At 34.3% G+C, this 22,277-nt stretch overlaps 1 protein-coding gene across 1 annotated transcript in view; it reads left to right on the top strand.

Annotated features, from left to right (window-relative positions):
• LOC133179005 (centrosome-associated protein 350-like) overlaps positions 1-21,819 on the top strand; it is a 71,717-nt gene extending 49,898 nt beyond the window's left edge. Inside the window, exons 16-41 of the mRNA XM_061313681.1 lie at positions 342-703; positions 3,398-3,511; positions 3,875-4,047; positions 7,031-7,111; positions 8,027-8,207; positions 9,264-9,522; positions 9,829-9,939; positions 10,186-10,318; positions 10,440-10,664; positions 10,908-11,126; positions 11,637-11,728; positions 11,868-12,142; positions 12,393-12,520; positions 12,733-12,900; positions 13,090-13,197; positions 13,289-13,357; positions 13,466-13,511; positions 14,757-14,865; positions 15,106-15,332; positions 15,673-15,949; positions 16,113-16,360; positions 16,637-16,815; positions 17,030-17,234; positions 17,357-19,008; positions 19,280-19,394; positions 19,481-21,819. Coding sequence (XP_061169665.1) covers positions 342-703; positions 3,398-3,511; positions 3,875-4,047; positions 7,031-7,111; positions 8,027-8,207; positions 9,264-9,522; positions 9,829-9,939; positions 10,186-10,318; positions 10,440-10,664; positions 10,908-11,126; positions 11,637-11,728; positions 11,868-12,142; positions 12,393-12,520; positions 12,733-12,900; positions 13,090-13,197; positions 13,289-13,357; positions 13,466-13,511; positions 14,757-14,865; positions 15,106-15,332; positions 15,673-15,949; positions 16,113-16,360; positions 16,637-16,815; positions 17,030-17,234; positions 17,357-19,008; positions 19,280-19,394; positions 19,481-20,127 — 6,403 coding nt within the window. The 3' untranslated portion in view covers positions 20,128-21,819. The remainder of the gene's footprint in view (positions 1-341; positions 704-3,397; positions 3,512-3,874; positions 4,048-7,030; positions 7,112-8,026; positions 8,208-9,263; positions 9,523-9,828; positions 9,940-10,185; positions 10,319-10,439; positions 10,665-10,907; positions 11,127-11,636; positions 11,729-11,867; positions 12,143-12,392; positions 12,521-12,732; positions 12,901-13,089; positions 13,198-13,288; positions 13,358-13,465; positions 13,512-14,756; positions 14,866-15,105; positions 15,333-15,672; positions 15,950-16,112; positions 16,361-16,636; positions 16,816-17,029; positions 17,235-17,356; positions 19,009-19,279; positions 19,395-19,480) is intronic.
• The last annotated feature ends 458 nt before the right edge of the window (positions 21,820-22,277 follow it).

Below are 22,277 nucleotides of genomic sequence, written 5' to 3' on the forward strand. Positions count from 1 at the left end.
CCATTTAATGTGTGTTTTTGGAATGTTTGCAAAGTGAAAACAACATTTCTTTGGTTAAAGTATTGGCATCTAAAGTGTTCATTGCCAGGTATTATTGATACATTCATGAATAAAATAAATTATCAGTGTTATGACCTTTAATATTCATATACCCATAAAATTATCAAGCAGCATATGTAATTAAAAAAAATGTACTTTTCAGAAAACTTGGTTTTAAACTCTTCGAGCCAAACTTAATAGAAATGTTTTAATAGAATAGATATTGATTATCATATTTCTTAGTAGCTTGTACATGTACTGATAATTAAAGATTGATGGAGATATATTTATCTAAATTTTAGGGTTGAGTTTGAAGATGCCAAATCTAAACCAAAGAGTGATGCCCATGAAAGAAATAGTGTTCAAGATGGAAACTTAAACAGTGCTAATGTGAAAAACCTAGGTGGATTAACGTTCAATGTTGATGGTGTACTAAGCAAATTTTCGGAGGCTTTACACAGCCATGGTAATGATATTAATTCTGGATATGGAGGTTCCGGGTCATCAACAGGAAGTCAGGATCGTCCGCATGTTTATGGGAGTGAAGATCCAGGAAGTGGACGGAGTAAGGCAGATAGGATACAGGCCATTATGAATACTGCTGCCACGTTACAACAGAAAATTCAAGCTGAAACCTCAAAATTCACAGGGGATAACCATGAATGTAAGCTCTTACTCTTTGATCCAAGCACATATCTAGGTTGCATTTGGATAATTTGTTGCTGTGCTTCTTTCACATTCATGTTACAGAAGTTTTCACTGCAGCTTGTGATACTTTTTGTTTGCAGTCTTTTGTGACGACAATGATATAGAATTTAGATAGAAAAAGCCTCCCCCCCCCCCCCCCCCCCCCCCCCCCCAAATTCTGGTTTTATATAGATTTTTCCTGTGGCATTTGTTTTATATTTCTATGTACCTATGATTTTATATCTCCAGTCCCAGTATGAAATTAGGTGATAAAGTGCTGATCTATAGTGGTCCAAAAAGTAGTGTATCCTGAAATAAATACACATTGTTGGTGTATTTTATTGGCGCATATTGCTTTTTTTTCTTTTGGAGGTCCTAGCATTATGCATTTAACAATTGAATCATGAACAATGGATTAGGGAATAAAGAGAAATGTTTACCTAATTCCTGCATTCAAAACACCTGAGTAGATTATTTTCTATTCACATTTCACATTTTTACTGTGAAGAAAAACTACTTCAGCACATTTTGAGAGAAATGTCTGTGTAAACTAAAAGGCACTTGTGTATTCACTAAAAGCAAATAGAGTAGTTTTCAATCTTTTTTGTTCATTGAAATGAATTTTATTTTCATCTGTGCTTTAAGATATTTTTCAAAAAAATCTTATAAATGTAGTTAATGCTTTCAAGGGTGATAAACACACCTATGTGCAATGAAAATAAATTTGTATGTTTGGATAATTTGGACAAGTATCTTACTGTATTCAACCCAAAAAGCACCTCTTACAATTACTTTTCATTCTAGAAGCACAAGTACCTCTTGTATATACGTATGACTCTATTGTATGAGGTCAGCAATACATAAGATTTTTGGTAATGAAAATTGTGTTAGTGTAAAGTCTTTTTTAAGAGAGTAAAAGCAGTACCTGCATTATGGCTTTTAATATCTGGTAGTTTTTTGGAGTGTGCTCTCAAGAAATTCAGATTAATCTACTTTTACTTATTTGAATTTGACTGTTTTATAACACCTCGGCATAAGTTTTTTAAAAACATTTTTTGATCTAAAAAAAATGCAGCATTTCCATGTTAGTTTGTCTGGGACTTTTATAGGGATAAATATGGTAATTGTTTTATAAATTGAATTTGTAATTGAAAAATTCCATTGATCCAACTTCATTTTGTAGTGTATTTAAATATTTCTCATGAAGTAAACACCCCCCAGTGTTTCATCTTATACCCCTAATTAACAGGGTTGGGTACACAATGTAAATTATTTCAATTGCTCTTCTATTTCCAGTTCAACAAACTTTACACTTAAGATTATAGATTTAATTACAGTTTTCTGTTTCCAAATGACAAGTTTAAATGGGGGTGTCTTTATGTGTTTTTACATTGTATTCTGGATATTTAATTTCAAGTTGTAAACTGGAAAAGTACACAAAAATCTTGAATGAGCCTAAGTTTCTGGGATCTTAGGCTAATTCTGTATATATTATCAATTGTTTTGGTTAAAGTGATCTAAAAAAAAAAAAATGAAAAGTATGTGCCTTAAATTAAAAAAATTGCACTCTATTGATGAAGGTAGACAGGGATAAAATTGGGTAAAATTCCTTAATGTTTTTATGACATCTATAGGATTTTCTTGTATAGATTTAACACCATTTCCGTTATGTGGATCTTTTTCCCCATTTTTTTTTTACAATGATATGTCTGACATAAGATAAGATTTTTATTGCTGCTGTCTGAGTGAGCTTACCAATAAAGCAAGAGAAATTTGGGCAAAAATTAGAAAGGTGACATGTTTGGTTTCCAATTTGATTATTTGCTGAGAGGGTCCAAACAAGCTATCACTTTGTTTACCGTAGCATTTATTTTTATGATGGAAAAGGAATATTCCTTTTTATATGAGGATCGCATTATTTACACAAACTCAATCTCGTATATTATGTAAACAGATGACTCGTCAGTATCATTTATTGCATGCCAACTATCACAGCCCTCATAAATAGAGTCAGACTGGCACACATATGCATGTAAATTGTATGGGGATATTACATTTAAAGACTCTATGATCATGCAATTTACCACTGTATTAATCACTAGGAACCATAATTAATACAAGTCTTAGATCACCTCATATGATGTTGCATATTGCATTTGCACCTCTCTGCATAGTAGATTTTGGTGTTTGATTGACACTTGTTTTGAGTGAGGTCATTTAAGGTCCACTGGTGGTTTTGATTGGTTTTGCTTGCCCTGCAGAGGTGCTGAATGGGAAATAACCAATCAATTGATGAGCAAGAGATAGACCTTATGTTAGTCCATTATAGTCATGTAATTAACTTAGCCAAGCCTGAGAATATAGATAAGTTACTTTATCTGTATGGAACTGTTCCAAGAACTTGTGTACACTGTACTATACTTTTTTCCTTATGATGGTAGAATGCTCTCAGTAAATAAACTATGGTTAATAAAAGTTCATCTTTCCCTCAGTGTCTAAGTTTACTTGCATAACACATAATATTTGCAAAATGGGAAAGTGAAATCATTTTCTAAAGAATGAGTTTTAGTGAAAATAAACTGGGTAAAAAAATATAAATGAATTTATAATTTGAGAAACCAAGAATGAACATTTATTCTGAATTTTTACAATACTGATGATATTTTTATAGTGTACAAGAAAAGGGCATTACCTCAGTCAAATGAAGAGGAAGATTTTGTAACACGTTACGAGAGATTAACCGGTGCTCAACAAGACTTCTCCGTGTTTTCATCCAATTTACCAGGTATGAGTCAAAGTATATAGGTCCTTTAGATTCTTGAGAATAATGAGGCATTTCTTTCATTATCAGTTGCTGAGACACAAAATAATGATGATGTTTTACCCTTTTTTCACATCGATTTATACGACCAAACCTCGTTATCTCAAACTCATTGGGACTGTGAATATCAAGATATTCAATGTTTCAAGATATTAAGGTTTAAAAAAACATAAAGAAAACATGATTGGGACTTAGACATATCCATGGTATTTGAGATATTGTCATCGAAAAAACAAAGGTCAACTATCTTCGAATGAAAAAAAAATGAATGCAAGAAGAGCTAGCTAAAATGTTAACAATCTTCAATGTTGGAAGATATTTTTATAGGTCAACAGAGGATTTCAAGAGACTCTGGACCAGCCGATGAGAATCCAGTAGAAACAGCAGCCATTCGTATCCAGGCGGCGTACCGAGGCCACACGGTACGACAAAGTATGAACTGGAAGCTGCCCTCAGGAAACACCATCAAAACTAGTCACAGGAAGGAACTGCATGAGGAGGTACTGAATATTAGGAGAAATTACTGAAAGATACTGTATACAGGGGTATTTTCTCCCCCGTTTTAATATTTTCATTCTTGTTGTAATCAGTGGTTGGATTTTAAAATTGGGTGAATTCAGTGACAGAGTTATCTCTCTTTTAACACAACTGTGCCTGGGGGAATGTAAAACCAGGTAAATCATTTGTGAGTTGGGGAGAAATAACCCTGTGCAGAATACACTACTATAAAAGAATAAGACTAAATCTAGATTATTAATAGAGGATATTCAATGTTTTGTAGTTGGATATGGAATTCATTTCAGGAGTGTGACAGGATTTACTGATATTTTCACAAGTGCAAAACATGAGAGAAAATATCAAGAAATCCTGTTTCAAAAGTGAAGTAAACTCCATATCCAACTACAAAACATTGAATTTTCTGTTATTACATTTTCTTTGATTTTCCCTTTGCCTCTGTCTTTTATTAACACAGTGTCGTAGGCTGTGACATCATAGTTGAGACGTCACAGCTTAGCAGTTGTGAGATTAAAAACATTGTAACATGGATTTTAGCAACATATTTGGGAAGAAATTGTCTGTTTTAGTCTCTCTCAATATAGTTTAGTTACTACAGTAAAACTCGTTTAGTACGAACACGGATATAACGAATTTACGGATATAGCGAAGTTTTTTGCAATCCCCGCCAAAATTCTTAACAATTCCTTGTAAATTATTACGGATATAACAAACTCGGATATAATGAATTTACAGTTATAGCGAACTGATTTTGTGTCCCCTTGAAGTTAAAAATAACGAAATTTACATCTTTTATAGCGAATTTTTAAAGAATTTAGTTTTTAAAATATTGAACTGACATTTACTTTGTAAGTATATATATTTAAAACCCAATTCATCTGAAAATTTTTGAACTCCAAGGTAAATTTTATATTTTATACTTCCCTAAATACATTTGGTAGTCATACTTCAAGGAAAAAAATATATATTGCGAAGTCGCTATGTAAACTTTAATGAATTTGTTATACGGATATAACGAATTACAGATATAGTGAAGTAAATTCTCGGGTCCCCAGAACTTCGCTATAACCGAGTTTTACTGTATATATCTTATTACAGACCAGAATTATTTTTTACTTATACTTTGATATCCTTTCACACTGTGAGAGAATATCATTTTGGTATCCTTTCCCACTGTGAGAGAATATCACTTTATTCAATAAATATAAATCACAGTATTTCACTGTTGAAAATGTAATAAAAGGCTTTATACAGCCTGAAACTACAGCAAATCATCACAAATGTCTTCAACTAAGCCTGAAAGAAATATTACAGGGGGATCAGGGTTAATAAAATGTCGGTATATTAACTTCAGTTTGGCTTTATCAAAAAGGCTGCAGATGGTTATAAAAAGATCAGTGAGGCTCAAGTCGTTAAACAATAATTTTGTAAAAGGTTCAAACAACTTTCAGAGGTCAGCTCTGTAGAGACAAATCCAAGATGGTGGTAAATGTTTAAATAAAACTACAACAAACACATTTTACTTTCATTTCTTAAACATGAAGTAAAGATGTAAGGAAACAAAGCTTGTACATGTATAGCTCTTTAAATGTAAATCCAGAATTCACTTTGACCATTTAAAAATTCTCCTTTACTCCCAAAATTTATTTCAAAGAATAAAAATGACCCTTAGGTTTTGAAGTTAGCATGAACAGTGGTGATGAATGGGTTAATTATTTCCTGTGTTTACATGTAAAGAAACTGGGGGGATAAGCCGAGCCATATGCCTACATAACGATCGATAAAAAATCAATAAATTCATTTTACAAAAATTTCACTTTTTGTTGAATTAATGTAATGCTTATTACATGTACCATTTGCATATAAATTTGACAAAACCTGAATACTGTAACAGCGAAAATGATTCTGATTAACACAACAAAATGGCATCACGCTCAATTTTCACAGAAACTGACATAAATTGGATTATATAACTACATTTTTTAAATAGAGTGGGTCATCGTACCATTTTTTTGAGAACGATTAATGAAAGGCAATGGAAAGATGTTGCTTTTTACACTTGCAAAAATTTGGTATGAAGACCCACTCTACATGAAAAATTAAGTTAACTTACTTAAATTTTCACCGTGGTCTTAAAAAATTCTAAGTCCAAAAACGCTTGCTAAATATAGAGAACTGTATGCTATTTAAATGGAAATGTTAGTGTGACTCCGTGGTCTAGTGGTTAGCGATGAGCTCTTTAAAGGGACGTTTACTGAGGAAAGTGTTCGAGTCATGCTCTGATTTTTTTTTTTTTTTTTTGATTTTTTTTTTTTGTTGTTGATTTTTTTGGTTTTAATTTTGTTTTTCTTTATAAAAAATGTCTATAGGAATAACATATTTTTCACTGGAAATAAAATGTATACATGTAGTAATGAACTTATTTACAGTAAATTATTTAAAATGCCGGATAAAAATTATAATAGATATTTGAATACTTTTATTCCCGTTTTATTTATTTTAAATAAAAGCGCTTCTAGATCACCTTTATCATTATATACGATGTTAACATTTTTATAATATCTCCACAATAAGTGTAAACACTCAATATGCAGATTAATTAATAGAAGTCCTTACCCATGTTAGACATTTGTGACAGTAAATGAAAGTCAACTGTTTAGCTTGTTTAGAATATAAATATCATTTTGAAAACTACGGTAAACATTAAAATGCTTAAGTAAATTCGAACAATTGAGAGATTTTTTCCAATAAATGTTCTTGCATAGCCGAAAAATGGGCATGGGCACATGGCTCGTCTTATCCCCCCAGATTCTTTATTTCACTGCAATTGTCATACCTCCTTAATAGGTAATATTTCCGAATGATATAGCATGGAATTGTGTAAATAACATGCAAAATTTAGATTTCACCTTTAATGTCAGTCACCTTAAGGAATTATATACATGTATCTAATATGTCTGATTTTAGGAAGACACGATATCAGAGACGGACACAATCTCTGTGACGGTGACTGAAGAATCCGAAGAAGATTCACTCACCCACCACAAGGTAACTGGTTCAAATACAAAAAAGGTTCACTTATGCACTGCAAGGTAACTGGTTCAAATACAAAAAAGGTTCACTTATGCACTGCAAGGTAACTGATTCAAATACAAAAAAAGGTCCACTTACCCACTGCAAGGTAACTGGTTCAAATGTCTTAAGAAAGAGAGAATTAAATATTCATTACACATGTGCTTCTGTGTTTCTTTTTATGTTTTTTTAATCTAAAAAGTAATTCCTTAATCCTTATTAGATCTCTAAAATTCTCTTTAAATGAATCAAAGAATCAAAGTATTTTAAAAAATACGAGTAAAAGTACATGTATTTAAAGCAATGAAGAAAAACAGATAGCTGGGATTCTCCCGTTGATCACAGGGACTTCTCATTATAGGCTTGAACCTCCTGCTCCTTGATTCTTTATCATTGAATTTGAAATGTTTTCTCCTTAACATCTTCACTACTTTCATATTTGAAGCAGTGGAAGAGATTTATGCAATCTCCAATTCCAAGTACTAAAATAAAGGAGAATGAAAATAATATGTTTCAAATTACTGGTAGTAGTATAAGGGGGAAATCATTTTAGTGGGGACTTTAATGAAAATGCCAAACAAACATAAATTTAATATGGCCTCAGAACATAAACCTGTATCAAAAGAATAAAAAAGTTAAAGTACATGTACATCATTACAAGCATAATTGTAAGTGGTACATGTACTTGTTAAGAGTTTCATCATCTCAGGGAATGTCAGAATGCAAGGAAACAACCAAAACATTGCTCCTTTCCTTAAATAGATGGAAATATGTGTTTGTGCTTTGTAATTTATTTCTGAAAGTCAATATTTGTGCTTTGTAAATTATTTCTGAAAGTCAATATTGGTTTTATTAGAGTGTAATATTTGATTCATTTCATTTTAACTTTAGGTTGGATCTGGCCTGAAACAGAGAGATTTCCATGCTGGCAGCAGAAGTCAACCCCCAGCTGAGGAATTTGTTATACCCCGTCCAAGTCACCCCTCCCAAACCAACAGATACTCCTGGGAAAGCCCCTCCCCAGATCCATATAATGTACTCAGTATATTTGCCAGACAACAGAAAAATCAAGGTAGAGTGAAAATGAAATCAATTAACTTGTGTCTGATTAGGAAGTTTAATAAGGATCATGATAGTACCATAATTTTTGGAAGATAGGTCGATACTTTTTTTCTCAGAGCCGTAGGGGTCGTCCTATTTAAAGAATCGACCTTTCTAAGGCTCAAGTTTACGAAAAATGACCCAAAATCCATAAAATGTAAGTCAGTTTTAAAACAAATCTGTACAATTTTCGTAACTTTTAAAATTATTTTACAGAGAAAAAAAAATGCACAATAAAGAGTTAAATATATATTCCATTGATTTCTTGCAAATTATCCATCGATGTACCTATAAAATTATTTAATCATCTCGTAAATAATGTTTCATCAAAGTATATTTTACAACATGCTATCTGTCTCCATCTTGTGAAGTTGGAAGTCGCACTAGTTCACTAAAATAAAACCGCAACCATATCAAAATTTAGAATATGGAGAAGTTTTCACAACCTCAATAATTATTGTTTGGTCTGGGGTATTTCCCTAATTTATAGCTGTTGTATACTACCATATTTATGGATACTGTTTAACGACAGAGTCAAACTACGACAGCATTGAACAGGCAAGTTGGAGAAAATACGTTGTATAGCAGAATTCAAGGAAGTTTCAACTAAAGAAACTTATATATATATATATATATATATATATATATATATATATATATATATATATATAAAACACTAGTAAAATGTTTTACTCAAAAACTACCATTTTATTTTCTCAATACGATAATATCACAGGGAAAGCCAAGAAGTTCACATGTTCTGATACGTAGTATCTACGTAAAAATCTCTAGAAAATCAATAAACAACGCCTTGTCCTATGTTCCGAATTCGTCCTATCTGTGGATTTTTTAAAAGTTAGAGCTAAAAATGAGCCTTTCGACCAGTATACCCCATCGACATATACCCCCAAAATTACGGTACTTAGTAGTTTAAAATCAATAAATGATTACGATGATATTTTTTGGGTGTATTTGACGAAGTTGTAATTCTTTTTATTATAAAACAAAATATTTTTTTATTCTGCAGCAGGAAGACCTCGCTCTTCTGCTAGTGAAGTACAAGTCCAACAACGAATGTCTGTAAAGGAAGACTTCCGAGCAGATCCTACTCATTCCCAGCATTCCATTGTTTACAAATCGACCAAAGTGACCTCAAACCTCCGAACTCAGAGTCCCTCAGGTGTACCTAACTCCACAAGTGTTAAGGGTCAGAGTGCAGCGGGGTCAATTCGTAGTGAAACTTCTCAGCCAGTCTCAGGGAGCCAAAGAAATGTCTACAAGTCCAGGTACATGATAAACAAATTAGAATTCTGGGTTCCTTAACCTCTTTGTCAGTATGTAGTTTTGTTTGATTGTCTGGGGTTTTTTTTGTTTTGTTTTTGTTTTTGTTTTTTGTTTTTTTTGGTTTGGCTTTTTTTTATTGTTTTTTTTTTTGGTCCATGGTTGATGTCTAGAATTAAAAAAAATAATAAGTTATGTAATAATTGGTGCAGATAATTTGGAAATATTTTGATGCCATAAAGTTTATGTTGAACAAAGTGTGCCTCATTTTAATTTGGATCAGTAACTAAATACTTATTTCTGTGTGTCAGGAGTGATGCCACACACCCCAAGGTCTCCGGTTATAGTGCAGCAACAGGAGAGTCGCACGACAGTGATGAGGACACGATAGAAGGAGATTCCTACTCACAGTCTTTCGAAAGGTACAATAATGAGAAAAAAATTCAGTGTTAACAATGCATAAGGCACCTAACTTGGTGAAAATAATCATTTAAACACATTACACTAAACATTCTTATGAAGACTGAATTTTGCACCATATTTTAATATGTATGAAAATAGTATTGTTAGCTGTACTTACTGGAAAAATGTTTATGCCAGTCTTTGGAGGTACAAATTTAGGCCTTATTATTTCAGTACTTTTATAACTTGACATCATTATCTCTTAGTGATGAAGAGAAACACTCAGGAAAAGTCAGTAAGCGTGTGTCGGAGAAATCTTCCATCAAGTCAGGGTACAGACCACTGGGCAGTAAACAGACTAGTCTGGGTCCTGATGTGGACCTCTCTATTGAGGAGGAGGTAAGAATAGTCTCCACATTAATAGATAGCAAATGAAATATTTGAATTTTTTTTTTAAAGTGATATTTCATACAATTTTGATTGTGATGATCATAACTGGAAAAACATTTTTTATTCGTAGAGCCAAAGTATGTCTATAGACAGAATTTCTCCTCCTGGGGAAGAATCTGAGTCTAGACAGTTTCCTCCTCGATTGTCCCCAAACTCACTGGAGCGTAAGTTTTACCTTGAGCTTAACCAGCTGGAGAGTATGGAGGAGTCGATGAGACAGTTGACTGGAATGGAGAGGACTCGAGCTGTATCCATGGCTCAGCAGGAAACTGTGTCATTGGCTCAGATGCTAAAGGTAAGAATATCTAAAAGCTAGATTGACTGTAGTATATTTTATTTGCTTCTATGTACTAGAAAATATGCAAGAAATGAATTTGACTTATTCATGGAATTCATGTGCATATGTCAGAATTGTATTTATGTATATCACTTTACCATTTTACAACATGCTATTTTTTTCATAATGTTCATCATACATGCTAGTATATTCTTGTTATAGTTGGCTATATGTTGTGTTTATGGTGATATGTTCATTTAGGCTAGACAACAAGCTCATGAAAAAGACATGAAGCTGTTAGAGGGCAAAGCCCAGCAAGAAGCCATGGAAGCTATGACAGAATTACAGAATGCTAGACTGCGTGGCAGTGCAGCATCTGAGGGGGCAGAGGAAATTCTGTCAAGACTCAGTAGTCATCGCACCAATACTCGGCCAATGGAGAGCAGTGATAATATTAGGCCTAGGAAGGCCGGTAAACAGGTATACAGGCTGGTTTTCAAGATGGATCAAGACTAGGGTTTTGTTTAAATATGGAGATACACCAGTAATAATGTTTAATATGAAGTACATTTATTCTCTGTTGTGGTTGGTTGTCATATGGTGAATATTTAGGCTAATTTTAGTGAAGCTAGTATTAACAAAGAAAAGTTTAGGTTCATTGTCTGTTCAACTACTCGTAAAAAATTTTGGCTTTAATTAATTGATTTTTCAATCTAAAACTAAAATGTGCACAATTTTAGCATACCTTGCAAGGCAAAATTTGACTGAAATGGTTGGTTAATTTGACTGTTTTATAAAGGAATGTTGGTTATTTATTCCAATGAGAATTGTCTTTCTTATCAGATGCTCCATGAATCCCAAATATGATAATTCTTAATAAATGCTTCTAGCAGAATGTGGAATATTGTTTGATTGAATCAGATGTGTAGCTGAAGTAAAATATATCTAATCAATACCTCTATATTACAGTTGCATTGATCTTATTTTCAGAGTGTTTCTCATGCACCCGAGTCTGCTCGCACAGCAACTCAGTCCTACACTCGACCCACAACCTACTCTGACACATCAACCAGAAGTCAAAGGTCAGTATAGAATCTTGAACAAACACAGAGACAAATCAAAATTGAAATGGGGCTTTTATTGCACCCAAGGCAAATAATATTTCTTAAAAGTCTAAGTCGTTTTATCCTATTTAGAAACTGGACTTCTCTTTATTTTTAGCACTGCTGAGAGTGTGAGGACGGCCAGTGATTCCCAGAGAGGGGCTGATAGCGATTCCTCTATCCGATCCCTCAGTAAGGCTGAGGGCAAGGACGATAGTCTGAAGGAGGACAGCATCAGCGAGGAGCTGGAGGATTACACACTGGACGAGACGATGACGGAGGACGAGATGGATCGCAGCTTTAGATCAATTCTTCCATCAGAGAGTCACCGCAAACGTGCCAAAAAACAAATGGATAATGTATCAGTCACTTCTGATGAAGGCAGTGGATCAGGTAAAATAGAAAATTCATTTAATATTAAATTTTGTTGTATACTGTGTATTGTATTTAAAGATTAATCTAATTTTGGTTTTAATGAGGGGGAGGATCTGTTGGTTGATTCTGAATCTAATGGGGATGATAGTTCTAATAATCTGTGAAAGTGTGAATATAGATTTTAAAACACTTTTAATTGTGAAAGTGGGAATATAGATTTTAAAACACTTTTTACTGCATTTTGACATTGTTTCATTAATCTTGACAGCTCCTGCAACTCCTCGGTACTCCATGGATGACTTGGGTTCATTCATTGGTGAGGACTCCTTCAACAAGTTTACTGAGGAGATGGTTAAACAGTTTATGAGAGAAGAGGAACTGAGAGCCCAGCATCAGGTCAGAATTCAAGTCATAAGTTCAAAGGTTACTTAGGACAAAAATTATTTCAAGCCAAACAGTTTATTATCATTTTATACTGGTTAATTTTTTGATTTAAAGTATAACTGAAAATGCAAAATTTGAATTGTTTGTATTTTAAAACTCTTCAGCTAATTGAATCAGATATGAATTCTGTTCAATATAGATTTTTTTGAATTCTGACTTTTTAGGCATCTTTGCTCCAACTTAGAGAGAAAGCTCTAATGGAGAAAACAAAAGCTGAATTGTCATGGCTGGAACAACAGAAACAACGAATCAGAAACAAAGGAGCAGATGACACCTTCCCACAAATTATCAAAAAACAACGAGGTCTGAAAATGAGGCTCCAGGAACAACAAGTACGTATTCAGTGAATATTACTGGTACACTCATAATGTGAATGAACTTCAACAGCGAGTGAAAAAAGTGTAGGTAGTTAAACAGTTTACAAAATGATCAGATTATTTTGAAATGGAGGCTGGGAAATGACTTTAAGATTAACAAAATAATTTACATAATGAAGTTGAATATTTAAATTTTTAATACAGGCCGAGATAAAACGTCTTCAGGAACAGAACAAGGCAGCATCTCGAGAGAGACAGTTGATTCTTCAACAACATGAGGAAATCAGTCGAATGCGTCAACAGACTGAAAAGGTCAGGGTTCAAGCCATCTTAAATTCTGTTGGTTCTAGTAGGTTTTTTCTTGTATAATTGTTTGTAATCTAAATATTATTTATTATTTTAGACCAAGAATAGAATAGGTGGGAGACTTGGTCGGCCATCAGAAGTTCACACAGAGGATGAAGTCAGTGCTGTAAGTGTCCATTCTTATTCTCTATTGAAAGCATGTTTTAGCAATCAGTTGAGGAGGATTCTAATTTCAGTACTTTTAATTTATATTTTTTATTCTTCCTTTGTCTAGTTTGATGACCATTCTGATGCAGGAACAAGAACCCATCCAAAGAAAGGTATGTTGTGTCAGGTTTTCTGATTGATGCTTGGTTTGATTTACAGTTTCAGTCATCGTTACAGGGTTCTCCATCATTTGAAATTTTACTGTGTTGCAGGGTTTACATGAAGCACTAGTATTCCCGATCAAATTCGCAAATGAACTGTTATTCATTATAATAATTACAAAAGCCTACACACGCACAACTTTTTTAAACCACTAAATTTTTACAAAATTGGTATGATCGAACATATTAATAAAAAAAAAATGAATTAATGGATATATAAAACAATTAGAATGTCTCCATATAATAATGTACTTACAATATACTATTAGACAAACCAACTGTAACCCCCCCCCCCCCCCCCCCCCCCCCCCGACTTAAAAAAAATATATACGATTGAAAAAAAAAAAATATAGTATACCTGTATCACTATCTACAAAATGTATGTGTATATTAAACCTTGCTGTTTTTGCATATATATTTATAACTTCACATTTTACACGTTATGAAGAACAGAGGAAATTCTGGTCCATACAATGGAACTACTGACTATTTTTAAAAGTAAACTTCTTCCCATGATTTTTGTCAGTTGATCGAATTACCGAACTTAAAAAAGAAACTTAAGAATAGGAAAATACTTTTAGGGATGCCTTTAAATTCTTCTACAATACATTTACATCAACTACATGATTACGGTACAATGTTTGACTCACAGTGCCAACATAATTCTAGAGACCTGGTTCTGAATTAAAGACCATATGCAGTTGTATTTATAATAATTTTGTTAAATTTTGAAATAATATTTAAAAATAAAACATCAGTTATAAGGGTTGTATGGACTTGTGAAAACAAATTATTTGTCTTTGTTCTTTCATGCCTAGAGTCCAGCGAGGGTCTGGGCGATAATAAATTATTGATTATGCAAGGTGAAGCAAGACTAAGTGCCCTAATTAAGAGATTATTAAGTGCTCTGCCTTAAAAATTGAAAGACGGTAGATTTGTTTGATTAAAGTTTCAGTTATGTTCTGATTTTCTGATTTTCACAGATCTTACTGTGTCGCAAAAAATTTTACTGTGTTGCATGCATTAAATCTGAATTGTTACTGTGTGGGAGAAAATTTTACCGTGTCAGGGCCGACACAGTAAAACAGCTCATGGAGAACCCTGCCTTACAGAAGGTTGTTCAGCTAATTATTATGATAATTATATTCATGCAGTCATTTAGATTTTATGTGTAATTATTGCTTTTATCTTACACAGATTACAAGTCTGATTCTGAGATTTACACAGAACCAAAGTCTGTCAACAAGAAAGGCAAAGCTGAAGGCAAGACTCTGGAGAAGATGAAAAAGATACATCTGGATGAAAAGTAAGTCTCGTGTATGGACTAGAAGAAGAAGAAATCTTGTTATTTTATTAATTCAGGAGAAAGATGACAGATTTTTAAAAAATTAATTTGCAAATATGCGTACTGATAACTGACCTTTGATTAAGTTATTAAGTTTATATAGTTTATCTATTTAAGTTGGAGACTATTCAAGTTTTTAAAAAATTTAAAACAGCATTTTGAAAAAAGTACGTGTACATGTATATTAATTTTACTTGACAGGTACTTGACAGTTCGTGAGCACAGACTTCATGACAGAAGGAAGAACGTGGAAGATCTGCTGAAGTGGAAGAAAAGACTGGATGAGGAGGAGGAGAAGATTTATAGGATGGAGCAGACGGCCCTGAAGATCTGGGACGGGGATAAAAAGGAGAGGGAGGTCAAGGCTAAAGGAGGGGAGGCAGCACAGAAGGAGAAACCCAAGACAGCAAGCAGAAAGGACAAAAAGGGTTAGAGTCTATGGACATGTATTGGAAATTTATTCAGATTTTACACTTTAGAATCATGATGATTCTTGGTGGTTCAGTTTTCAGGGATACCTTTACTCATGAATTCACAATCCATTAGACAGCTTAATCTATGGGTTATATTTTATCATAAAAAGACGTTCATCCATGAATTAAAGTCCCCATGGTCATGTACCTTTAAAATTTCAGCAACCCATGAAAATTAGCCATTAGAAATTAAAATGATTTCACAGTTGAAATACAGTATATTAAATATTGCAACATTCCTTCATGAACATAAAATTTAGAGTAGCATAATTAATGTAATCTTTTTTAATTCCAGAGTCACAAACGTATTCCTCGGTACAAGATGACAGCTTTGTATCAGAAGCCATTACCACGGCCAAGGACGACTCGATTAAGAAATCTGTGACCGAGACTCCCAAGACTGAGACGGTTATAAGTGAAGAGAGTTCACCAGAGGAGGTCAAGCGTGTCTCGTCAGAACAGGGAGCGAAGTATAAGACAAGCCTAGGGAGAAGTGCGAGTGAGAGCTCTATTCCAGAGGAGGTCTTATCACAGTCCAGTGTGGAGGAATCTCCAGTCACCCCCAATAGGAGGTAGGGGACAGGATACATTTATGATAGGATCAAGCTTTTGAGGAAGTTTTTAAGACACATATCATGAAATGTGTAGATCATCAAAAAAAATTTGATTTTTAATTGTTTTATTTTCAACCAGAACTTGACATATTTGTGAAACATTAACTTTTTAATATTTCAGAGTGAAATCCTCAGTTGTGGAGTCCACTGCTCTGAATGACAGTTACGGTGACAACACATTTGTTGATGAGTCAACCATGGCCACAAGCCGAGACAAAGTGAGCAGGAAATCCCCCAGATCTCCCTTAGATCAGCTCAGTAAACAGAAAATAAATATCCCCCTCACTGGAAGGGATTTCAAACCTCGTCGTCATGGCAACAGGGGCAGAAGTTCAGAGAGTGAATCTGAGGAATCAATATCTCATACTGGTAAATTTTTTTTACACTGATGAATTTTTATATGGAAAAATAATGCAACATTAAATTGTAGAAAGGGTACATTCTGTGGTTTAAGATTTGAGGGTTTGTTCAAATTTTAATTTCTTGGATTCATTGCAACTCATTTCAGTCTGTCAACAAAAAGTATGAAAACGGGTTGTGTTATTTGATCTTTTATTGAACTGCAATACACAAATTTAGACAACCATAGAAATTACCCATGATGTACCACATATACAGATGCTTAACATTTTTGAATGCTTTCAGATGTTTCCACATACACAGAGACCCAGTCAGATCTTAGTGATTTTGAAGGGCGTGTCAGGGCCTTGACAGAAGATCTAAAACGGAGGAAGATCCAGGCGGATAAACTGAAGAAAGAGAGAAAGAAGAGAAGAAAAGACATCCTGAAAAATAAAGAGGAGGCTCTGAAAAAGCAAATTGAGGTAAAGACTGTGCAGCTTTCAGGCATTGTGACATCTAAATTTAGAAAGAATTCTATGGATTTTACCAAAAGAATAACAGTAATGCTACAATTAAAAACAGTTCATTTGTTTCACAATGTGAATTTTGGTTTGGTTTGAAATTTGGGCTTTGGATACCTTGATCTTTTGTTTTTGCATCAGTATATTTTAAATGTTAGTGTGGTTTGAATTTTAGGCTTTGGATAATCAAATTGATCAACTGAAGTCCGAGATCCACAACACAACTGACCGGGAACCAGCCAAAGTCAAACCCCAGATCCTAAAGCCACGGGTCAGCCCGGTCAAGAAATCACCAGAGGTCACATCACCAAAGGTCGTCAACACAGACGACAGCAGTACCGAGTCTACACAGAGCTCACCCTCTGTTGTAGAGGATAAAGGTAATGCAGAAACTGTTATCAGTGTTAATGAAGCAAGCAGAATGTGAGATATTTAGATGTACTGGTAGTATGTAAAAATTTTACCTTGAGAAAGTATTACAAGGTTTTTGCTTCTGTTGTAGATTCCAAACCAAGCTCCCCTGTGTCAAAATCAACACCTGTGTCAAGTCGCATCCCAGCATCACTGGACAGGATATCTGAAGGAAGTGAATCTTCCAGGTCCAGGTCCCTCAGGAACAAAGAAGAAAGTTCAGTGACAGAAGACATAGAGACAGCAGCAGACGACAGCAGTGTGTCAGGCTACCTTAAAATCCCTAAATCTCCTGTCAGTGAGAAGCAGCCTACGTATAAAGAGGATGACTCCTACTCCATGGACTTTGAGAAAACTGCAAGCCTAGCTGGGCCACCCTCAGAAAAGCCACCTGTTAGTGCAAGGAGCACCGAGATCAGCCACAGCAAACCAGCATTTAATGAGCAAATATCTGAAGCTATTTCAGCAGTGTGTAGTGAACATATTGAAGATTCTATAAGATCAGAAAGTTTTGTGAAACCCTTGGATTTGAAGAAAGACCAAGAGGAACCTTATTCTCCAAGATCAAGTGTGACTGTTTCTAGGCCCTCTAGTGGAAAGAGTGAGAGATCTTATGGAAGTCGGTCTACAGATTTCGAGTCAGCCTCAGAATCAGAGCCAACATCTGTTGCTCCATCTGAGCAACCAGAACAGCAGATGAAGGAGGAGAGTGTGATAGACAGTATCATTGATATAGCTCAGAATACAGAGGATGAATCAGAACAATACCCTGTGTTCTATACCAAGGCTCAGGAAGAAGAAGATGAAACACCTATTAATTCTCCAAGGGAAAGTTCTGATTTCTCACAGATTGATGATCCTATGGCTGACTTCAATATTGGGGATTATGTATCTGTTACAACTAGTGATAGGAATCGCAGGAAAGGACAACTTTTGTTCAAAGGAAAGGTGCACTTTGCTCCAGGAATTTGGGCTGGGGTTGAATTAGAAAAGCCAGATGGAAAAACTGATGGCATGGAAGATGGGAAAAGGTACTTCAGTTGTAAACCAGGACATGGCATATTTGTGCCTGGGAATGACCTTATGCCTCCTCCAACCCCTACCCCTAGGAGTGTGGGTCAAGGAAGTGCCAACAGTATAACCGACGAATCTGAGGATGAATCAGAGGTTGCTGGAGAACCAGACCTAGGCAAGCTGATAAGTGAAGCTGACCTTAATGTAAGGGAGTTTGAGAAAAAGAAAGAAGATCAGGACAAATTAACAGACTTGATCACAGATCAGATCCTGGAGAAGGTAGTCAGTGATGAGTGTAATTTGATGGCTGACATCTCAGACAAAAAGACCCCTCCCCCTGTAGCCCCCAAACCAAGGAGGACACCAGAACCTGCTCCAGAGAACAAGGAGAACCAGGGTCAGACCTTGATGAATGGGCACCTGTCACCTCCAGAATCAGACAGTGGACAGAATTCTCCTCTCCAGAAGAAGATAGAAATGTCCAACAAGGTGGTTGATAGTCTGCTGGATGATGCTCTGACCAAAATGTTGAAAATCAGCAAGAAGAAGAGAAATGAGAATAACAACTTAAAGGTGACACAGAACTTACTAGATCTTCCCATCTCCCCAACAAAAGAATTGATGGAGGTTCTTAGCAGGGAGGAGGAGGAGGAGGAAGATGAGGATCTTAGTAATGTCCCTCCCCGGCCAAGTTCACCGATGCCAGGCAGCACCCCACAAAGCAGTCAGGTAAGATTTACTGCTATGATAGTGTAAGTTTTACTACTGTAGATCAACAAATTTTAGCAACACCTTATTTTTGTGAAAGAGTTATTTGGTATTTATAAGATAGTTAAAATTTTCAGGAATCTAATTGAAAATGTAAGGCAGACAGTTTCTCATAATTATGTGAGAATAAAGTACTCACAAATAAAATGTGATTATCAAGAACTCAATTCTAAGGTCAGGAAGACCAAGGATGATATGACTTAGGGACAGATTTGTTTTTTTTTTTTTACAGCGCAAGATGCTGGACAGTGACATCAGTGCCTTGTTTGATAATGATCTGGAGGATGACGAGATGTATAGTGGATTGACCCCAGCCAAAGCTCCACCCCCCTATCCTGGTACCCCAGGTATGAATTCGTCTCAGAAGTTTATCCATTATATCCTTAAGACATTCTCAAGATTTAATAATGATATACATGCATATTTTTTTTAGATCCCAAGTTAGAGATTCAGAAGCTGGCAGAGGAAGTGAAGATAGCAGTACCACACACCAGTGAACAGGTCAGGAGGATAGTGGCAAGTGCTGTAGAAATTCAGTTCCAGCATCTTACAAATGAGGAGTCAATCAACGGCCAGGAACCCCCGGACTCGTATTTTACGGAAGAGGAGCTGAAGGATGAGGGACTTGAAAGCAGTAGCCGACGTGTATATAAAAAATTATTGTTTGATCTGACAGGTGAATTGATGAAGGAAATTTACAAAGATGAACAAAAAGAGGATCCACCTCCATGGCGGAAGCCCAAACAACGACGTCAAAAATATTTCCGTGGTGCTTCTCCGCCCAGAGAGGTGGACTCGTTAACGCCTATTGTTCAGGAGGCAGTCATTGACATGTTAGGTTTGAACGGTTCACGCAAACTTGATCGAAATAAGTGGAACATTCGCAAGAAAAAGGACCATGTGGATAATATTCTGGTTCAGGAGTTACGAGAGGAGGAACCAGAGTGGATAAATTATGACGACGATGAAGTGGCAGTGAAAATGCAACTGACAGATAATATTTTTGAAACCTTGCTAACAGACACTGTGCAAGTCATGAGCAAGATTTACCAGAAAAGGAGAGCAACTGTGCATAACTGACTATATGGCTTCAAAAGTGTTTAAGTCTAGAATTTTATTAGGCATTTAGGAATATCTATATAACCATTCCCAAAGTGTGAAATGGCAGGATTCAATAGAGTGAATTCTACTGGTCAGAACTTAAATCTCTCCGTTAAGGAGGTGAATGTTTGAAATGCAAGTCCATGTTATTTATATCTAATGTATATATACATGTAGATAATTATTTATTATCATGACCGTATGGGTTGTGCCATGTCTTGTTAGTGACTGAAAGAATCATGTGCGTTTGTGTGAGAGAGGGGAAGATTTGCATGTTATAAACCTAATGGAGTGTATTGGATCATTACATATGTTGATACTACCCTTCTGTCAACAAAACCATCTCACTTCAAATTAATGAAGAAATGTATCCTATAGTTTCTGTGAAAACATCCTTCTTTTTCTGAAGAGAAATGGAGATCAGATGTGCTTCATGAATTCCATATCATACATGCATACCTACATTTTCTTCTCATATTTCATCATATTCAATATTTTGTATTTTTATTGACGTTTTAGCAGTTGATAATTGATTTACATACTCAGGATAATTTATCTTGAATCCGTCCATTTGTTTTGTTGAAATGATTGAGTATAGATTCAATCAAATGACATAAATATCCATAATTTAGGGGCATAGTCTGTAATTCCATATTTCCTTGTAGAACAGTTGTATACACTGCCAGGTAATCAAAGCATAGAGAAAAAATACAGTAGATAGGTTGACCTTTGAAGTGATTTCCTGATAAATAATATCTTGAATGGTTTTGTTTCAATGCTAATATCATACTAACCCTTGCATTTATTTTGTTACCGAGATCTGTAGGTGAATATTTTATTACTTGAATTTCACTAAATCACTCATTTCCTTTGTCAGATATGCTATAGACTCTGATTGGTTCTTTTTTTTTTACATCTACATTTGATTGGTTCTTTTTGATGCCATCATTTGATTGGGTTATTTTTCCAAGATTTCTATTAATTCATTCCTTCATAACCATCAGTGTCTTACTTGGAATTGGTGCTTTGGATTTTTTTTATTTACTAGATAGAATATTTTTCACCCTCATTACTAGAATGATTAATTTGTTGGAGTGAGATTTATTTGTCAGAACTTGTTCAATTTAACTTCCCTTTTCTTAATGAAAAATTGTGAAATTTCAAAGCATGGAGTTCTACCAGAAGATTGCCCTCATTTTAAGATCAATTTTGAAGATTGAGTAGAATTTTTTTTCAAATATTTTTTTTTAAATTTTTCTGTGTCATATTCATTTAAGAGTGCATGATTCTAAGGGAATACCAATCATAGCTGATAAAAACCCATCAAACATGAAACTGTTGAATGAGAAAGCATTAGGTAATGTGAACAAGTGCTAATTTTTTGGAGTTGTTTTGTGTGTATTGTTTTTTTTTTTTTTTCATTTGAATGAGAATATTTTGTGATATTACACACCTTTACACAGAGTTGTTGAATTTTACCAGTTTAAAAGAATACTGAGAGATTTCTAGGATGTGATATACTACAGATTAAAAGCTACATAACACTATAGTTTTCAGAGTAGAGATCTGGATATTTTTAGAATTCTCATCATTTCTATAAGTAACATTTAGAACTACTGTAGCTGTTTATACATATGTAGAAATAGATCTTGTTCATTTCCATTTTTTTTTTTTTTTTTTTTTTGTTAAGTGAAATAAGTCATTTATTTATTTTTTTTTTTTAATATATTCATTTTTTTTATAGGAATAATTTTTTTTTTATTGTTTCTGGTGTCACTGTGTTCAGTTATCAAATTCCTAAGATTTATGTTGTCTGGAGAAAGAAAAAAAATTGGGAAATGAACAAGAATTAATTGTACATAAGTAGCTACTTGAACCATATTTTCCTTCTTTTATTTATTTTGTTATTTATATTCAGTAATTTTTTTTTATTTATTTATTTATATAGCAGTAGATAATTCTTCCAAATTAGAACCAAAATATGATGCACATTCCCCCCTAATTTTTAGAAAGGATAGCAATAAAATCTAATAAATTCAACAAATCTCCAATTTTCATAAAGCTGTCATATTTTTCTAATTTTTTACATGATTTTCATGATATTTTGTGCTGGAATTTAACAAGTATAG

This window comes from Saccostrea echinata, unplaced genomic scaffold (genome assembly GCF_033153115.1).
Source record: "Saccostrea echinata isolate AGI-Se365-2 ecotype Australia unplaced genomic scaffold, CSIRO_AGI_Sech_v1 ptg000004l, whole genome shotgun sequence".
Classification (NCBI taxonomy): Eukaryota; Metazoa; Mollusca; class Bivalvia; order Ostreida; family Ostreidae; genus Saccostrea; species Saccostrea echinata.